The sequence below is a fragment of the Diplotaxodon limnothrissa genome, linkage group LG20 (assembly GCF_057381915.1).
Source record: "Diplotaxodon limnothrissa isolate DT_005_m linkage group LG20, D_limnothrissa_male_GT1.1, whole genome shotgun sequence".
NCBI classification, from domain to species: domain Eukaryota; kingdom Metazoa; phylum Chordata; class Actinopteri; order Cichliformes; family Cichlidae; genus Diplotaxodon; species Diplotaxodon limnothrissa.
In genome coordinates this window covers 6,107,187-6,124,468 of record NC_140615.1, presented here as the reverse complement: position 1 = coordinate 6,124,468, position 17,282 = coordinate 6,107,187, and the positions used below count along the sequence as shown (strand labels likewise).

General features: G+C 40.7%; 2 protein-coding genes across 2 annotated transcripts; both read right to left on the bottom strand.

Annotated features, from left to right (window-relative positions):
• Positions 1–2,160: 2,160 nt before the first annotated feature.
• tmem201 (transmembrane protein 201) lies at positions 2,161–12,626 on the bottom strand. Its single transcript, XM_085344477.1, has 11 exons — positions 12,450–12,626; positions 11,909–12,029; positions 11,620–11,814; positions 11,353–11,532; positions 10,131–10,495; positions 9,839–10,039; positions 4,400–4,602; positions 3,572–3,634; positions 3,155–3,445; positions 2,816–2,944; positions 2,161–2,339 (listed from the first exon to the last, which is right to left on the bottom strand). The coding sequence occupies exons 1-11, from the start codon at positions 12,575–12,577 to the stop codon at positions 2,242–2,244; spliced, it is 1,974 nt and encodes a 657-aa protein (XP_085200603.1). The 5' UTR covers positions 12,578–12,626; the 3' UTR covers positions 2,161–2,241.
• A 1,204-nt stretch (positions 12,627–13,830) lies between these two features.
• Positions 13,831–14,637, bottom strand: foxl2l (forkhead box L2-like). Its single transcript, XM_085344657.1, has one exon. The coding sequence runs from the start codon at positions 14,635–14,637 to the stop codon at positions 13,831–13,833; it is 807 nt and encodes a 268-aa protein (XP_085200783.1).
• Between the last annotated feature and the right edge of the window lie 2,645 nt (positions 14,638–17,282).

Here is a 17,282-nt window from a genome sequence, read left to right as displayed (position 1 = left end):
AATGCCTAACGGTGCCAGAAGGGGGCGAGCTTAAGGTAGGCTAAGGCACAACATTTGGAAGCACACTGAACACAAGTTTCAATCACTTTCATGGCCCCATGTGTATAAAATGGAGCAGCTAGGTATGCAGAATATTTTCTCAAACTGTGGAGAGGTTTGGAGATGCCCCTTCCTGTTCCAACATGACCGCCATCACTGCACAAAGCAAGGTCTATAAAGACACAGATGAGCAAGTCTGGCTTGACTGGCCTGACCCCAACCCGACACAACACCTTTGAGTTGAATTGACGTGAAGGCAGCGAGCCGGGTTTTCTCATCCAACGTCAAAAATCCCTATAACACACTCCTGAACTTTATGGAAAGCTTTTCCTATGGATTGAGAATGGCACTTCACTCAAGTTCATATGTGTGTGTGTGAAGGCAGATGAGCTAATATCTTTTGGCAATATTTTGTAACATCTGTTTTGATAGAGCAGGTGTAATTACACAGAGGTAATTAGGGAAAGAATTTTATTTATTTAAAAAAAAAAAAGAAAAAAAAAAGCACAGGTCCACATGAAACCACTGTTGTTCCACAATTACAGATCAAACGTGTTGCTTAGTACAAGGGAATAACAACTAGACAACCTCTGATTTTAAAAACTGATGACGTAGGCTGCGAAACAAAACAGTTAAGTTCAAATACATGTTCAAACAAACTGACTTTCAAGTGAATAAAAATAATGATAGCTTGTCCATTCCAGAGAAAATTAACTGGGATTTAAGAAAGCATCAAGATTTTAGCACATTTCATACTTTTTCAATGACTGAGTCAATTTAGAGTCAGGAAAAAAAAAAAAAAAAAAAAAAAAAGTCAAGCACAAATATCTGCATACAACACTGAATGATTAAAATGAACACTACAAATCATTAGAAAGCCGTCCATTGATAGTTTTCTACAACTATTGCCAGACAAATGTAATAATTTATAACTTTGGTTCAAAGTAACTTTGCATAAACCAATAAGTAAACTTAATATTGCAACAAAGTCAAATTACTCACTTAATAATTCAATAATCACCTGAACAGAACAAAATCTTTCCAAATTTCATACGACTTTTGTTTTGCATCACATGCAAAAGAAACACAAACCTATTTAATTGCAGCTTGCGAGTCTAAAAATGCACAAGTTTTCTGAGAATCGGTTGATTAACATGCACACAAATAACAATCAAACATCCGTGCTCTCAATTTCAAACAATTTTTAAATCACGTAAAGTAGAACACGTCCGCCAATTCAGAAAAACAAGTGCAAAAATATTTCCAATCTGTAATAACGTACATGCTTGACTATGAGTAATAACAAAAGTAACGTATAAATTAGTTCACAGCTGAGTTGGCAGGAAAACTTCCTTCTCTGCGGCTTGCTTGTGCAGACAGAGAGACAGCAAACATAATTTCTTCCATATACTGGAAATGTTTTATTTTTATTTTTAAACCACACTTGACCTTAGGCGCTGTCACACTTACAAACTTGCTTATGAACAGCTTTACAGTAAGAAAGAACCGAAACTGAATCGCTTTGGTGAGAACCCTTTTTGTAGTGAACTGCTGAGAAATGTTTATGAGATGGAAATGTTAGGAATTATTTTGACCCTAAATAGGCCAACAATAACGGAGCACCACTTTTTACTTTCCTCAGCTGACATGTAATGGCACCAGTACAAATACCAATAAAACAAAACCTAAACCACAAGAAAACATGTCGCTTAACATTTACCAGTTTCTGGCTGCTGTAGAGATCCAGCGATGTTCAGTTGAGGGAGGTAATGCACTCGGTCAGTGTAAGTAGGTAAGACGCGACTTTGTGCCCAAGCAGTGTCGACTGAACAGTACATGTTTATTGCACAATTCACAGCGCAGGTTTTAAAAAGCCATCAGTGCAATTTCATCTTTTTTTTGTTTTTTGCCCCTTCTTATCATTTGCACCTGTCTTTGTGTAAGAGGAGCAGTGATCAAAAGGCAAAAACAAAACCCATTTCACGTTTGAGCACTAATGACTCACAAATATAAGATCTGATTTTACTGCACAGTTCTTCTGACATCTGCAATTTGCATCGGCAAACAGTAGGTAAAGCACCAGAGAGGTGATATTTTCTTGCACTGCTGTATGTCCTCTCGTTGCGCAGGAACAACAGGTTAGTCAAGGGGCCAGAGGCACACTTGCTCTGTACGGGGCAGCAGCAGCAGCTCTGTCGACACTCATCTCCAGTTGTTGTACATGTAGAGGCAGCCGAAGAACAGGTTGGCAGTCAGGCTTGCAAACAGAAGCCCCGGCCATATGAGACGCTTCGCAAAATCTGGAGAGAAAAGGCAAACGTGAGCCATGAGCCCTATCATCAAACCACCTCATCTGGTTTTACATTTTGTGTCTGCGTCACAAAATACTTTTCCCCCTCCTTTAAATCAGAACAAATAGAGAAGAAGTTACAGAAACTACAATCAAGTTCATTGAATTGATTTTAATGAAGCAAAGACCCACAGGTAGCTGTGTGGTAGCAGTGTTCTTAATATTCTGTCCCTCATACATGGGATGCTGCATTAGTTCCCGTCACTTAAACTGAAATTGCTTTAAGAGGAAATCTGTTTGCAGTCACTGTAGAGATCTACAGAGATCAAAAGCAGCTTCAAATGATACACACAGACATTCTCATGTATCAGCCCAAGCAGACTGAAATCTTTTAAAACCCAGTTAGCCAACAGGCATGATACAAATATTAAATTTTCTGACATAGATACATCCATCTCCCTGCAGGGTTGAAGTCAAACTGCTTACCTTTTGGAGAACGCCTGCCCTCTGGACACTGAGTTGTAGTACCGACCAGGCAAGCAGAAGAACCTGAGGAGCTGCTTCGCTTCTCTTCCTCTTCAATCACACTATCGTCTCTTAACAAGGAGCTCAAATCTGCAAGGCCAATCAGGTAAAATCATTAAACCACAAACCAAACCATCTAAACATGTTCACAAGTCGATTTGTTTCATTGTGTGGTGGATTTGCCCCCCCCCCAAAAAAGTTTATATTGCCACCTGGTGGTAGTTTCAGGAATAACAGACAAACAAAATAAGAAATATTGCCAGAAGTCTTCCTATAACAGTCAGCCTTATGTATACTTGCCATTTTGACTTTGAAAGGGTGACACATCGGGTGAAAAGCAGCCGCTGTAAACCGAAGGGGTCGGCTCAGACAGGAGATGTGATGGAGACGCAGGTGGGAACATGAGCGTGGGTTCTGGCTCTGCTGAGAAAAGCCGGAGTCTCTGGCCACCAATGTTGAGACGAGCAGGGCTGATGAGGGGACGCCGTTGTCTGGCAGAACCTGAACTGGATGTAACAGAACCAGCTACCGAAGGAGCTGGGGAGGGACCCGGGGATGATGGGCGGCTCCCAGACTTGAGCGAAAAGTAGTCTGTGCCAAAAAAGAGAGCGGTGAAAAATGTTTTCACTAAGCAACGTCTTAGTGAAAAAAGCACCGAGCTGTTGCTTACAATGAAAAACTGAACAGAGGTCACAGAATCGCCAGGACTTTCAATACCTGAAGATTGTGAATCTTTGTACTGTGAGGCTGGTCTGCTTCCACTAAACAGGTAACCAGAATCTGAAAATTAAAAAATAAATAAATGAATAAAACTTTTCACCACAAACTGATGTTTTCACTTAAACCTGCATCAGTATTTCTCATAAACCTAAAACTACACAACTTCATGCTGAGACTCAGGTTTTAGTTTATCACATTCAAAGAAAAATTGATAGTCTTCACACTAAAAATCCACAATATTAGTAAATAATTAGTGACAAATCTGTCAGATTAAGCAGCTGCAAATGGGCCGCCTACTGTAGGACCACGACTGCTCCTAAAACATACGCTTTACACTGCAAACACACATTTTTTAATGTTTGCATTTTAAATAAAATTGAGAAATTTAAGCACAGATGTGCCAGAGATTTCTGAAAAATCCTGTCTCCATTGCATAGTGTCTAAAAAAATAATGTATATTTATGCAAACACTTCAGCATAAATGACCTCTTAGTAAGAAATGCAAATACTGTAGATACGTTTGTGTAAACAGAGGCAATATTTCAGCTGATATTCCATAAAAACTGAGCTACGTAATTAGAAACCTCATGAGCATGCGAAGTGCTACAGTGTAACTGACTGTAAAAACAAACAATTCCAAATACTAAACCCAACCTACACCTGAAGCTACTTGATTAATTTGCACAGATGTGTCGGTTCCCTTTGCTGAAATGTTATTTTATGAGCCGTTAGACCACAGATAAACGCCAACAAGCCATTAGAAGGATTACACAGAAATATCTGTCAGCACGAGCACAAACTGAAAGGGAAAACATCCCGCGCTACCTGTCCTGGTGAGGGAGGGCATGGTGCCGAGGCACAGGGCTCTGTTGAGACGCCCGGGCAGAGAGGAGGGGGAAGCCTTCCGCTCGTGACGACCGTGGTGGCGGTTGATGAGCTGGGAGAGGTTAGGGGGCGGAGTGGGGATGAAAGTGTCCGCCACATCGGTGGAGCTCAAAGGAGGGACTGTGGAGCTGCCTGCAAGGTATCTGCAACACAAGAGCAACGGAATGGTCTACTACCTGAAATTAAAGTTGTAACACAGCAGCAAAAACATACAAATACTTACATACAGAAAGTCTAACATAATACTTCTGAGGAGAGGAAATTGGGTACTGATAGAGCAAATAGTGTAAACACAATTAAGAATTTTACCTGCTTACCACAATTAAACATATGCTGATTTAAAGACCAAGTGCGAGAAGAAAACTGGGGACACACTTAGAAATGAGCTCTGACAACCCCTTAATGTCAGCACTAATGGAGGCAGGCTACGACAAGGCTGTCGCTGAAACGCTGCAGCAGCTGTGTGACAGCACGCAGCAGCTGACGGGGAGAGACGAGAGAAACGCTTCACACACTCATGGGTCCACACAGAGCAGCGACATAAAGCTTCTTTGTATAATCAGGTCACTTCTGATTATTTCCACTGCCTCCAAAGTTGAGTAATAAAGTTTTACAGACTGGAAAGAGACATGCAGAAGGAGACAGGATGCTGGTGGAAAAACAAGCAGAAGACAATTCCTTTTATCAGTCGTTTATTATATTCCATGTACAGCAAGCATTACCACAAAGCCTCCGAAATGGAGCACATCATTAAAAGCAAGATACCCAAATGAACCATTTAAGCACCCAAAACGCAAAGTGTTTCATCGAGCATGTTGCAGGAAACCTTTGAGCAGGGATGGAGCTCCTTTCTGAGGCTGTTACAGGATATATAAACACATCGTCGGTGATCAAACTGTGATAAACTGTAAAAAAGTATCAAGATTTCGCATAACAACGGGTCCTTTTTTAAAAAAGTACCAAGTGTTTCTCCAACAGACGCTACTAAAATATTTAGATAAACATACTTGGGATAAATAGTAACAGTAGTATAATAATGAAGTACAATAATTTGTCACATATAGTAGCTTAATTCTACAGTTAACACTTTGAACATAGTGCTTCTAGAGCTAGACACTTGACACAAAGAGGTCTACAGTCATACAGCTCATCAGGTAGAAACAGGAGTTCTCTAAAAAAAATAACACGCAGAAATAGAAACACTCAAACCAGACATTATGCAAATATCATTTAAAAAACATGCAAACCAAACGGTAAAAATACTTTCTTTCTTACCCTTAGTACACACAATGGTCCAAATACAGGGTGTAGCAAGACGAATCATTCAGTTTCAAAAGGATTTATTTATTTATCGTTTTAAATATTGGACATAAAAGCTTGTGGTAAATTTTAAACTACATGGCTGAATATAAAATTTTTTACATACAATGTTGTCCTTAATTTGGCCCCCCTCTGGACGCATGGCACATGTCCAAACGATAGTCAAACTCCCATATTTGTATGAGCATGTCTGGGGCCACTGCAGCTGCTGGTGCTACCAGCGACCGCATTAAAACCGACAAGCCCCGTCTTTTTAACGGTATGCGTTTCGGCCGCAGGATTAAAGCGCTTTGAATTCGTGATGGTTCTTTTTGATACACCCTGTACGTCACACAACTAACCAATACAGCTTGTTTTGTTCTGTGATGAACGTTACTTTTGAGTTTAAGATGCAGTTTGTCACATGCGGCAGTTCAAAAAACAAAACAAAAAAAGCCTTCAAGTCGTTAGCAATTAACGTCACAGTATAAACAGCCAGTATGACTTTTTTTTTCTTCTTTTTAAAAACTGCGGCACTATACAGCATTGCATTGTGCTTTTTTGATGTATATCAGGTGTGAAAAGTCACACAAGTTCATAACTTGATCAATCATCTACCATCTTAGACTCAAAGCATGTGAAGTCTACTACACCACAGGCGCTGGTTTGACAACATAAATCTCTCAACAGAACAGCGCAACACAGTTTAAACCCACAGTTACAACACTACAAAACTGATGAGCAATCACAATCTAAGCACCTTGTCTCCCATTATTTTGTAACACCTTCTCACATCAGAGTAAAATAAATACCCCCTACATCCAACACAAGTAAAACATAACTATGAAACTCAAACAAGTTAGATGAAATGTTAGCACGTGCACTTAAAACGGTCATTAGTGTTTATCACATATCAACTTGTTAAAATACTGGCAAAGGTAGCATTAGTTATAATGGAAGCTAATACGGTTGTGAGTGATGTAAGGTCGTCATTTTAGCTGTAAATCGCCTCATTTAGAGCTTGTGCAGGACAATTTAAGATTGATCCTGAGAAAAGACTCCAAGATGTTGCTGAGTGGAGCACCGATTAAAAATGAAAGAGGGGTGGGGCACCAGGAACTGATGCTTACACAAGATACCTCAAATGCTGAAACAAGCCAAGTACCTGTCAGATAGTCACCTACAGGCTATTTTGAACTTGAGTTTTGAGCCCACAGCTAAAAGCATCAAAATATGACACAAAGAAGTACACATAAATACTCTCCAAAACCTTTGAACACTTTGCATATGCAGCTCTTTATCATGCTGCACCATCAGAGAGGCCTCTGATGGGCTCTGATCATTCCTCAATGTCACAATGAGCCCAAACATACAGCCGGATACACACACACACACAAACCTGTTCAACGGTCTGGGTATTTCAGAAACTGCTAATATACTGGGATATTCCAATATAACCATTACAGAGAATGGTGTGAAAAAGAGAAAATGCCCAGTGAGTGCCAGGTCTCTGGGTGAAAAAGCTTTGTTGAACCCAAGAAATCAGAGATCAATGACCATAATTCTTCAAGCTGATAGGAAGGGAGCAGCGACCAAAACAACAATTTGTTAAAACCAAGGTATGTAGAAGAGCATCTCTAAATGCAAAACCCACTGAACCTTGAAGCAGATGGGCTACAGCATCTCTGATCTCCAACAGCTAAGAACCGTAAACTGAGGCTACGATTCGCATGGGCTCACTTTTTTGGTACCTACTTGACCAGTATTCCAAGCGACCAGGGTTCTGAGGCGATCTGAAAATGTGATTTCAACAGACTGCATACCACTGATCAGCTAGTCAGTGGTGTCACATGATGAGTCAGGAGAGAATCTCCTTCACGGAATTGAAAACCACCATTTTTGTAACCTGGAAACAAGGGAAACGACAGAGAAACAACACCACGGTCCCAGAGCCTGACAAAAATCCACAGGCCGAGCAGCAGGTATCACATCGCCTCGACGTCCACCTTTGTTATGTCGCAAATAAATGATGTCAATGGATGTTCCACCGCGTTGCTATAACGACCTCAACCATATTAGCTGGTACTCTTTAGTAATGAAGAACGAGTCGTGCCAAGTCGAGTAGGAAGTAATGGAAAAAGGCCTAATACTAAATGTATTCATGATCTGCATGTTTGATTTGGCCAAGATTTTATGCTGGATGTCAATCCCTTTATGACCAGTGTCGCCATCTTAACAGACCACGTCAAAAAGTTCAAATAATCTCAAACTTGTTTCTTGAACATGACGGCGAGTTCACTGCACTCAAATGACTTCCATAGTCACCAGAGCTCAATCCAATAGAGTACCTTTGGGATGAGGTGAAACGGGAGATTGTGTGAGGTTATCATATCAATATGGACCAAAATCTCTGAGGAAAGTTTCCAGCACCTCTTAAATCTGTTTTGAAGAATTAACATGGATCTGAAGGCAAAAGGGGGTCCAACTGGTACTAGCAATCAGTAAGTAACGAAGCGACCAGTAAGAGTATCTAAAACTCAAGACAACGCAAGGAGCCCTGCTGATGAATGAATAACCACCGGAGAGAACCGATTTTAATACTGGACTCAGTGTTAAGTGAGACAAGTAACAAAGGCAATCTACAGAAGAACTGATAAGTTCTCAAAGAAGCTTTAAGAAACAAACAACCGATCTGCCAAGTACACTGAGAAACTTCATGCTACTGTCTCAAGGTGAACTAATGCCACTGCAAGGCCAAATATTGGCCAATTCTGCATGATACAGTTCAAAGAAAATGTGTATTTGCAAAAATTGCTTAAAGTCAAGATCATGCAACTTTAGACGAATACTGAATGTTCTAAAAGTAAATCAAAAGGGTACAAGGTCACAACAATAATGGAGACAGGAGAAAAACTGCAGAATTTGGGAATAACAAACGGGGGCAGCTAAATACTTGAACCATTGTAAAATAAATAAATAAATGAATAAATAAACTACAACAGTAAATGTCGATTAAAATTCGCAGATGTTGCAGGCATGCAAATTTTCTGTCAGCTAACATCACTACACATCATGCTCCACGTCACCTCCTGGTGCTGCCAAAGACATGAGGTAAAAACACCAGAACAGGCTGCATTAGAAAATATCCAACGCCAATAAAAATTGTAGGTGATGTGAAGCGATAGAGAAAGAGTGTGATTACGCAAATACCACATCTTATGTGTGGTATAAAGTGTTTACACAAATTAGTATTTCATGCAGTGAGTTGTAGTTAGAAGCCCCACAGCTTTAACAGTGTTAAACGAGTACATTCAAAACAATCTAGTAAAGTGTAAAGCAGTTAATAGTAGCTAAAACCAAAAATGTTAATAACCCAATATACTGGTTGCAAAAATGAGCTTATTTAAACATCATTTTTTTCACATATATGGTGCAGTAATAATGATGCTAAATACATAATCAGTCATTTGAATAGAGAACACCAATAGGTTGAAATGTCAGAAGGTCCTGTAAAGTTTACTTGTTAACCTTCTTAGGACTTTATAACTGATAATAATTAGAGTAAGCTTATAAATAATACCTTTATGATATTATGATTACTGAAATGTTTCCTCATTGCTTCTCTCAGTGAATAGATAAAAAACAATGACAATAACAATTATTCAAAGCAGAAGGACAAAGCACTACCATGAGGTAACAATATTATCTGATGCAAAATTGTTTTAACTGCCAAAAATTGATGCATCAAGCACCTGCTCAGCACGTGGCTGTGTGGCTGAAGGTGGGATTTGGTAAGGAGAAGGGACTAGCTTCAGGTCGTGTGCCATATCTGGAGATTATCATTCACATGTCAGAACATCACAGTCATTCTCACACAGAGCTGGAAGATTGAAGGTTTAAAAACAGACAGTGACAGAAATGAAAAGAAATGACAACATTAAAAATACACCAATAACACTTGTTAGATTGATGCTTTTTGATCCGATGCTTATGAATGCGAAGCATTCATGGAAAGACGGCATGTTTTTGTATAATCCACGGTTTCAAATACAATGTGAACATTACTGCTCAGGTTCTGACCTTCGGTATCTGGCTCTCCGTGCGCCCAGCGGTTTACGAGTTGCCACGGCAGCAGCAAAGCTGACGAGGCAACAGAGGGAGACGCCAACAAGCTTCGTTGTGTACATCCAGCTCAAGGCATCAGTCATGTAGCTCTCGGCCATGTAGAGGCACAGGATGAAGAACCACAGGACAGAGGCTACAGCATCAATTCTCCTCAACCTGAAATGCAGCAAGATTAGTTTTTTTGTTTTAATTAAACTGGGAACTATGAACAGTCCATCCAAAGGCAAATAAAATGGTGGCTGCTTACCTTGCAGGTCCAGCTAAGAAGATACCAGTGAGACAAGTTAACAGGCCAACAGAGACTACAGCCAGCTGGTTGTCCTTCCCATGCTGCCACGCAAGCTCGGCATTTTCTATGGCCTTGTCTGGGATCAGCTCCAGGAGACTCTGCCACACAGGCGACACTCTGCTGCTGTTATCAGTGTGGGTAGACTCATTGTGGACTTGAGGCTTTGGAGGAACAACCCCACCACTTAATGTCTGCGAGCCATCAGGTGACGAAGGCTGGTCTGGCAATTCACAGAAAATTGTGGCAGCAAGGAAAGCACATATTAGGAAGGCAAGGGCCCGCAAGAGTACGACTCCAATGGGAGAGGACAGGCACTGGGCACTCTGCAGGAGGACAAAAACAAACCAAACAAAGAAAACAAAAAAAAAAAAAACAGGCTCTTATTGTGACATTTTCACAGCATACTGAAATTAATAGAATACAATGTCAACATAGTGTTAATAAAGTCTACAACAGGGGTCTGAATGCCAATTAAACGAACTGAAAGCACTGTTAGTTATAGTTCAGTGCTTTACCAAGAAACGGGTAACAGGACTGCACCACATTAATGAATCACTAGTGTGAATAAGAAAGTCAAAGTTTAATGCACTCCATTAAAGCCACAGCAGTGGTTAAATATCGTTCACTCGTATCCTCACACAACCTGAAATTAGACATGACGCCTAACGTCACAGATCACACTGGAGCAGAAGTGGTAACAATTGATTAATCACTTTAAACGCTGAAAAGCAGGACTTGACTGTGTCAAAGCGCTAATCCTTATCAGCAGACCCATGAAAACAAGAAACCTGTTGATCGCTTCACTGTTTGAACACTTGCCTATTTTGTTTGAGTAGGTCAAAGAGGATCCGAATGCACACTAAATAGCTACTGATAAGGCATTATGTCATTAGGTGTAACAACAAAGAGCAAAAGGATGAAAGTTTCCCTCTTACATTTCAAGATGAACAAATTATGTTAAACATGAAAAAGCAACAAGATGGTATCACAGAAAAAAAGTTAAAATTAAGGCAGTTTCCTGCTCGTCTCAGCTAAAATAATCATGTTATTTAGTATCTGGCTAAAGGTCAAACACCCTGCATGCTACAGCATTTGGTCATTTAGTGTCTTTTATGTGTGATTTTTTTTTATTAAATAATTCACAATATTGCCTGATTGGGTGAGATTGGGTTGCACTGACCTTTACAAAGCCCATGTCTGACTCCCGGGTGCGCCGCAGCTGATTATTAAGAAGCACCGTACGAAGCTGGCGGTTCTGATATTTAATGTAGTACTCCACTGCTGTCTGACATGGCCTGCATAACTTATAAGTCTGCTCCAGGTGATGCTTGTAGGCTTCAATTTCCTCATCGTAGTTCTCCTACGGGAGAAAGAAACGGCATTTGGTGTTATTCTTCAGAACAGCATGTTGGGCAATACTATGATGTGACAGAAACAAAGTGCATACATCATCCCTCGGGATATATGAGGCCAACTGTTTGATCTTTGCAGACTGGTTGTTATTACACTTCCGGCAAAGCAGCATCTGACAGTTGACCCACTGCAGAGTCTTAGGTGTCTCCGATGAAGGAAGGCTTCCAGATATGCCATGATTTAGATGCTCCATGTACTGAGCAGGAATGGGCTTGTTGTAGTCCCCATTCTGAAAACACAGACAGTTTTAAAAAAATGTATATGCGTTAGAGAAAAAGAATTACCACACTTAAGAAACAAGTTACATAGTGTATAACACTTACCTCCTGGAAGCCATTGTACTGGTCACAATTGGGGCAATCCCAGCAGTTCCTGTTCCCATAGGGCACAACTGTGTTCTGATTACAGAACCAGCAGTTAACACTTGCATGGGTGGGCTTCTTTCTGTAAGCAACAAGGTAAATCCAGCGTGTTATTCAGTGGCAACCGCTGCTGTTCAGTTATGCAAAAATACTTAACCTAGCCTGAGACATCTGAATATGCCCATTGTATTGATGTCACGTGACATAAATACTAACTGTAAACATCAAACGGGGTTAGCTAAAGTTGGACTCACAAAACTGCAAAGCATCAAGTTAGTTAGCGGCACAGCTGCTCTTAAAGTGAGCGCCCGGGCTAGCGTAAATACACAGATCTCTCCAGAGGAGCAATAGGAGCAGGACAGGAAGCACTATTTCTTTAATGTCACAATTAAAAAAATCAACTGGTGTGTTTCTTTTATTCCACACACATTAACTTGTGCTAGCGTGAATGTAGCGTTAGCTACAAACACACCGCCGCGGTGCCAGAAGTCGGAGAAGTTACCTGGTGGCAATTTTATATATGAGCGCTCCGCCGGCGACAAACGCCGTAGCTCCGACTCCGCTGTACATTAATTCGGGGTATTCCAGCAGAAGCTTGCTAAGCGTCTCCATCTTTTTTCGCAAAAACATTAAACGTAGTGTTTTAAGATTGCAAAACACGGCGCGAGCGCGCACGCGGCAAACGATTCCTTTTGTTCACGCCCCTGTAACGGAAACGGAAAGTACGTCAATACCTGGACGCATTCCAATAGGGTTCATTAAATCCTTGCTGTCCACTCTAACGCTTACGATGCTGCTTTTCATTTGCGCCCAATAACACATTTTGGTGGCGGTGTTTATTAAAGTAAAACAAATTAAAAATGAAAGAAACTAAGCATGTTTTTCCTCGACGGTAAGTAAATAGCTGTGCAGAGGATACATGCTATGATCTTGTTGGAATGCGGGACAGGGTATTAACCCAGATTAAAAAGCGTGTTCGGGACATAAAACTTTATTAACTGTTATTGTTATTGGCTTCCGAACTTTTCTTAGAAATATCAGGTTTTCCTATATTTCCTCAGTATCAAAGTACTTCCGCTTGAAAAAGTTTCCATCACTTTACACAAGTAAAAACCTTCAATACTTAGAAACAGTTTAAACAAAGCATACAGGTCTGTGAAATATTACAGCTAATATCCATTTTAAAACCTGCATTTTCAGGTAGCCTCGCTTAAAATGTATCAAGTCTTCTACAATAATCATCATCATCATCATTAATAAATGAATAATAATGATAACAAATTGGAGAGGGTGAAGTTTCTGATGCAAAAATAACTTTATTTGAACAAACGTGATGTATTTTACATCAAACAAACATTCACAATCGAATGAGAAAACGGGTCAGTGCTTGAATGTCATTCATCTTTTATAGCAGCTCACACATTTGGATAAATCCGGAGAAAACAAATAAATAACGTTACAGCAAACGTACAGGCCTATTCAAAATTATATACCAATATAAAAAAACAGAGAAAAAGAACAAAAGTTTGCTTATTTGTAAGCCTATAACCCGCAGTAAAAAAAAAATTACAAAATAAAAATGCAAACCTCAGACCCTTAGATCAGCTGTCTTCCTGCCGTTCACACTTGATGGGGGCAAGTTTGAAATAAAATGACATGGTATATGGTAGACCTGCCGTCTGTAATTCTTACAAAAACCCAAACTTTATAAAAACTGTACAAAATCTATACAAACAAAATCATCAACAGCATTATTTATAACAGACATATGAAACTGCCAAACTAAACCAAGTACCTGACAAACCAGTGACAGCCGAACTGAAATGGTGAGAGGCGAACTCAGATGTGAACTTGCCATCAAAGCACAAAATAACTCAAAAGTCCTACTGGTCCATTAAATAAGCCAGGGCTGGGTCCGCTGGCCTGCCGTAGGAGGTGAACTGCTGGCAGCTGCAAGCCACGGAAACGGTGCCTCCATCCGGGCTCATCGGTTGGGTCACCCCGCCGTAAGGATACCCGTTGTGGGGGACCAGCACGGGCGGGTGGCGGCGGTAAGCGCCGTAGTGAGGATGGTGAAAGTGGGGAGGAGGGGTGCAGTAGGAGGTCATGGAGGTGCCCGGGGACACGCTGCGGCTGTGTCCCGTGCTGACCGTAGCTGACGCATATCCCGTCGGTGGGGTCGAGCCGGGCTGGCACATGCTCCAGGAGCTGCTCACGTAAGGCTGCAGGTAGAGCGACTCAGAGTACTCCACGGGATTCCCGCCCAGGTAAGGCACACTCGGGGGTCTGTAGGGTCTCCGCACCCTCCTCCGCCGTCGGTAGTTTCCCTTCTCAAACATGTCCTGAAATGCGGGGTCCAGCATCCAGTAGTTGCCCTTTCTGTCCCCTCCGCTGTCCCTGGGCACCTTGACGAAGCACTCGTTGAGAGACAAATTGTGTCTTATGCTGTTTTGCCAACCTTTCTTGTTCCTCTCGTAGTAGGGGAACTTGGACACTATATACTGATAGATCCCGCTCAGAGTCTGTCTCTTGTTCTCGCTGTCCTTGATGGCCATGGCGATGAGAGCCACGTATGAATACGGCGGCTTCTCCAGCTGTCCGGTCTCCTGCGCACCTTTAGGCTCACAAGGGGGCGAGTTTGAGCCGATGTCCAGAATCTGCGCACCTTGGGGGGACTTCTCTGCATCCATGACTCAGGTAAGCTATCGGTTTGTTTGTGGGTCCGGCTGCGACTGCTATCTGCCCGGTAAGCAAGGCAGCTCTATGATTGTGTCTGCAGGTGCAAACGGACACATACACACACTCCTCCCACAGGTACCGCGCAGCTGTTGTTGCCAGCTTTGATCTCACCGGGTTTCTCACACTGTTTATGCAATTGTGTGTGAAACCGTGGAGGCTGTTTAGGTTGAAGCAGGGGTCAAGAGGCTGTGTTTTAACTTCAGTCAAAAATATTCCCCCTTTTGAAGCAGGGCGATCAAAGACTTATTTAGGTGTACTGAGTTTACGTGAGTGACAAGTAATGTTCTAACACACAGCAATCCTAAAATCTTATCTACATTTGATCTCCACGACCTTAGGAAAGGCAACAGGTGGGAAAACATATGTAATATTAAACTGTAGATTTGATCTTCCCTAAACTAACAACTCAAGAAAGCTGTTTATATATGACATTTTGCTAAAAGCAATGCTCTTCACATAGTTTTACTATTTTATTTGAACTTGTCGAAGACGTTAAAGCATGCTGCACAATAATGACAAAATGTACTATTAAAATAAGTCTTAACAGCAGCACAAACGTGCACACATTTGCATTGATCTGTGATCTGTTACAGTCAGCTGCCTTTTTACAGTTTTACACATTGTTTCAGCTCTGAGACACGTGGTGGTTGGGGCTTTCCAGCTCCTAATGTTGCTACAAGCACAGAGGTACTAGCAGCACAGGTATCAGAGCTCAGCATACCACCCACATACAGTGAGGCATGAACAGCAGGCCTGTCTGTCCGCTGAGGACAGTAGATAATGATCACCTACTCTCACCAGACAGTCTGTCTCCCCTGAACTGATAGGGAAACACTGATCTCAATAGGAGAGCAACCAGTGGAAAGAAAACTAGTATGTGTTTGCAGAGGATTTGAGGGTATTTCAGTTGGCTTCTGTTGTTACTGTAAATCTATTAATATTTAATGAATGGTGCTTTCACCATTATATTTGTTTAATAAAGTTAAGTACACTCATATAATATTTTGATTATTTATACTGTCTAAAATGTGCTTTTAACTCTCATAGTGCATATAAACACAACACATCTGAAGTTTTCTATTAAAAGTTATGAAAATATGTATTACACTGAGCAAGTCTGCAGGTCAGGGCACCATATACTGTAAACGACATTTTGCACCAGATAGTTTGCATGTATGTGATCGAATATGAGTGCAATCGATTGTTTTCTGTGCAATGGTCCACACTTATTTTTTAATAGTTTACTTGGAAAATGTTAAAAAGGTGCAGTGATTTATTTAATCATGTGAAAACATACATGGAAATACAGTTTCAAAGGGGGAAAAACAGAGTTTGTATATATTTCTAAAAAGCATTCAACAAAGTCTGAACTCTCTTAGGAAAGATTTCTTGTAATTTCTTGATGTACTCTAAATAAGTAGTTCTCCAGGTTTCTTAAGGGATATTTCATTAGTTCTCTTCTTTGTTCTGTTCTCTGTTGGGATGATTCCACATTGCTTTAATAATTTTGAGGTTTGATAGACTTCTGTTGTGTTTTTGAACCAGGTTTGCTTTAACTGCAGTGGCAATGACTTTGGGGTAATTTCGGGGCTGAAATATGAGGTCGATATCGATCAGAGGCTTTTGAGATAGTACTGCATGGTGCATCAAAATCTGACTTTTCTTCATTTATATTTTCATCAGTTTTGACACGACTCCAAAACCACTGACAGAGCCTCCACCCTGTTTTAAAGACGCCTTTAGACACTTGCTGTTGTGTTTCTCTCCTGACCTCCTCAGTACACGTTGATGATAATTTGAGCCAGAAGTTTTAAATTTAGATTAATCACAAGACATGTTGCTACTGATTTTTAGTCCAGTTCTTGTGTAATTTGGCATACCAAAGCCTTTTGCCTTCTTGACAGCCACCCTTCCACTGAGACTATTTCTGATGAGTTTTTAGTGAACAGTAGAGGGATTAAATGAAGGGTCAGATGTAGGTCATGTATCAGGTCTTTGCTAGACCTATTTTTAGCTGTTAAGGACATGACTTTCAGATACTGTTAATCTGCTGTAGATAGTTTTTTTAGGCCTGCCACTGGAAAACTATTGCTTAAAGAATGACAACAGTCTGGATCCCCAGAAGCAAAATAGTAAAACTACTACCATTGATAATAATAATAATAATAATAATAATAATAATAATAATAATAATAATAATATGTGTGAGTTCTTGAGTAATGATCATGTGTTTTGTGTGGTCATAATGAATTTGAGGTTTAACCACTGATTCTAACTTGCCAGCCAAACACATGAACTTCTTGCAATTCAGGAAAAATGAGCTTAGAATATTCTACACCGTTATCAGTTTTTCTCAGTTTTTCTCACACCTGGAAGTAATGTTTTTCAGATGCATTCTCAGTGTTGGAAATACTCCTTGTAGTTTAGGCAAGGTAGCTGCATGGATATATTGCGGAGGAGATAACAGGCATGACTCACAAGCAGTGAATAAACCAGAATGTTAGCTGCTCGCTACTCAGTTTGACCGTAGCTTTAATCTGACATCATACAGACTTTCATTATTGCATATGCGGTCTTCAGAAATGTGTAGAAAAAT

Excerpts from the sequence above, each read along its gene's own strand:
- tmem201 (XM_085344477.1), bottom strand. The coding sequence starts at position 12,577 with ATGTTTTTGCGAAAAAAGATGGAGACGCTTAGCAAGCTTCTGCTGGAA. Across the intron at positions 10,496-11,352 it reads CAGACATGGGCTTTGTAAAG|AGTGCCCAGTGCCTGTCCTC; the intron begins GTCAGTGCAACC and ends GTCCTCCTGCAG. Across the intron at positions 2,340-2,815 it reads GGGCAGGCGTTCTCCAAAAG|ATTTTGCGAAGCGTCTCATA; the intron begins GTAAGCAGTTTG and ends TTTTCTCTCCAG.
- foxl2l (XM_085344657.1), bottom strand. The coding sequence starts at position 14,637 with ATGGATGCAGAGAAGTCCCCCCAAGGTGCGCAGATTCTGGACATCGGC.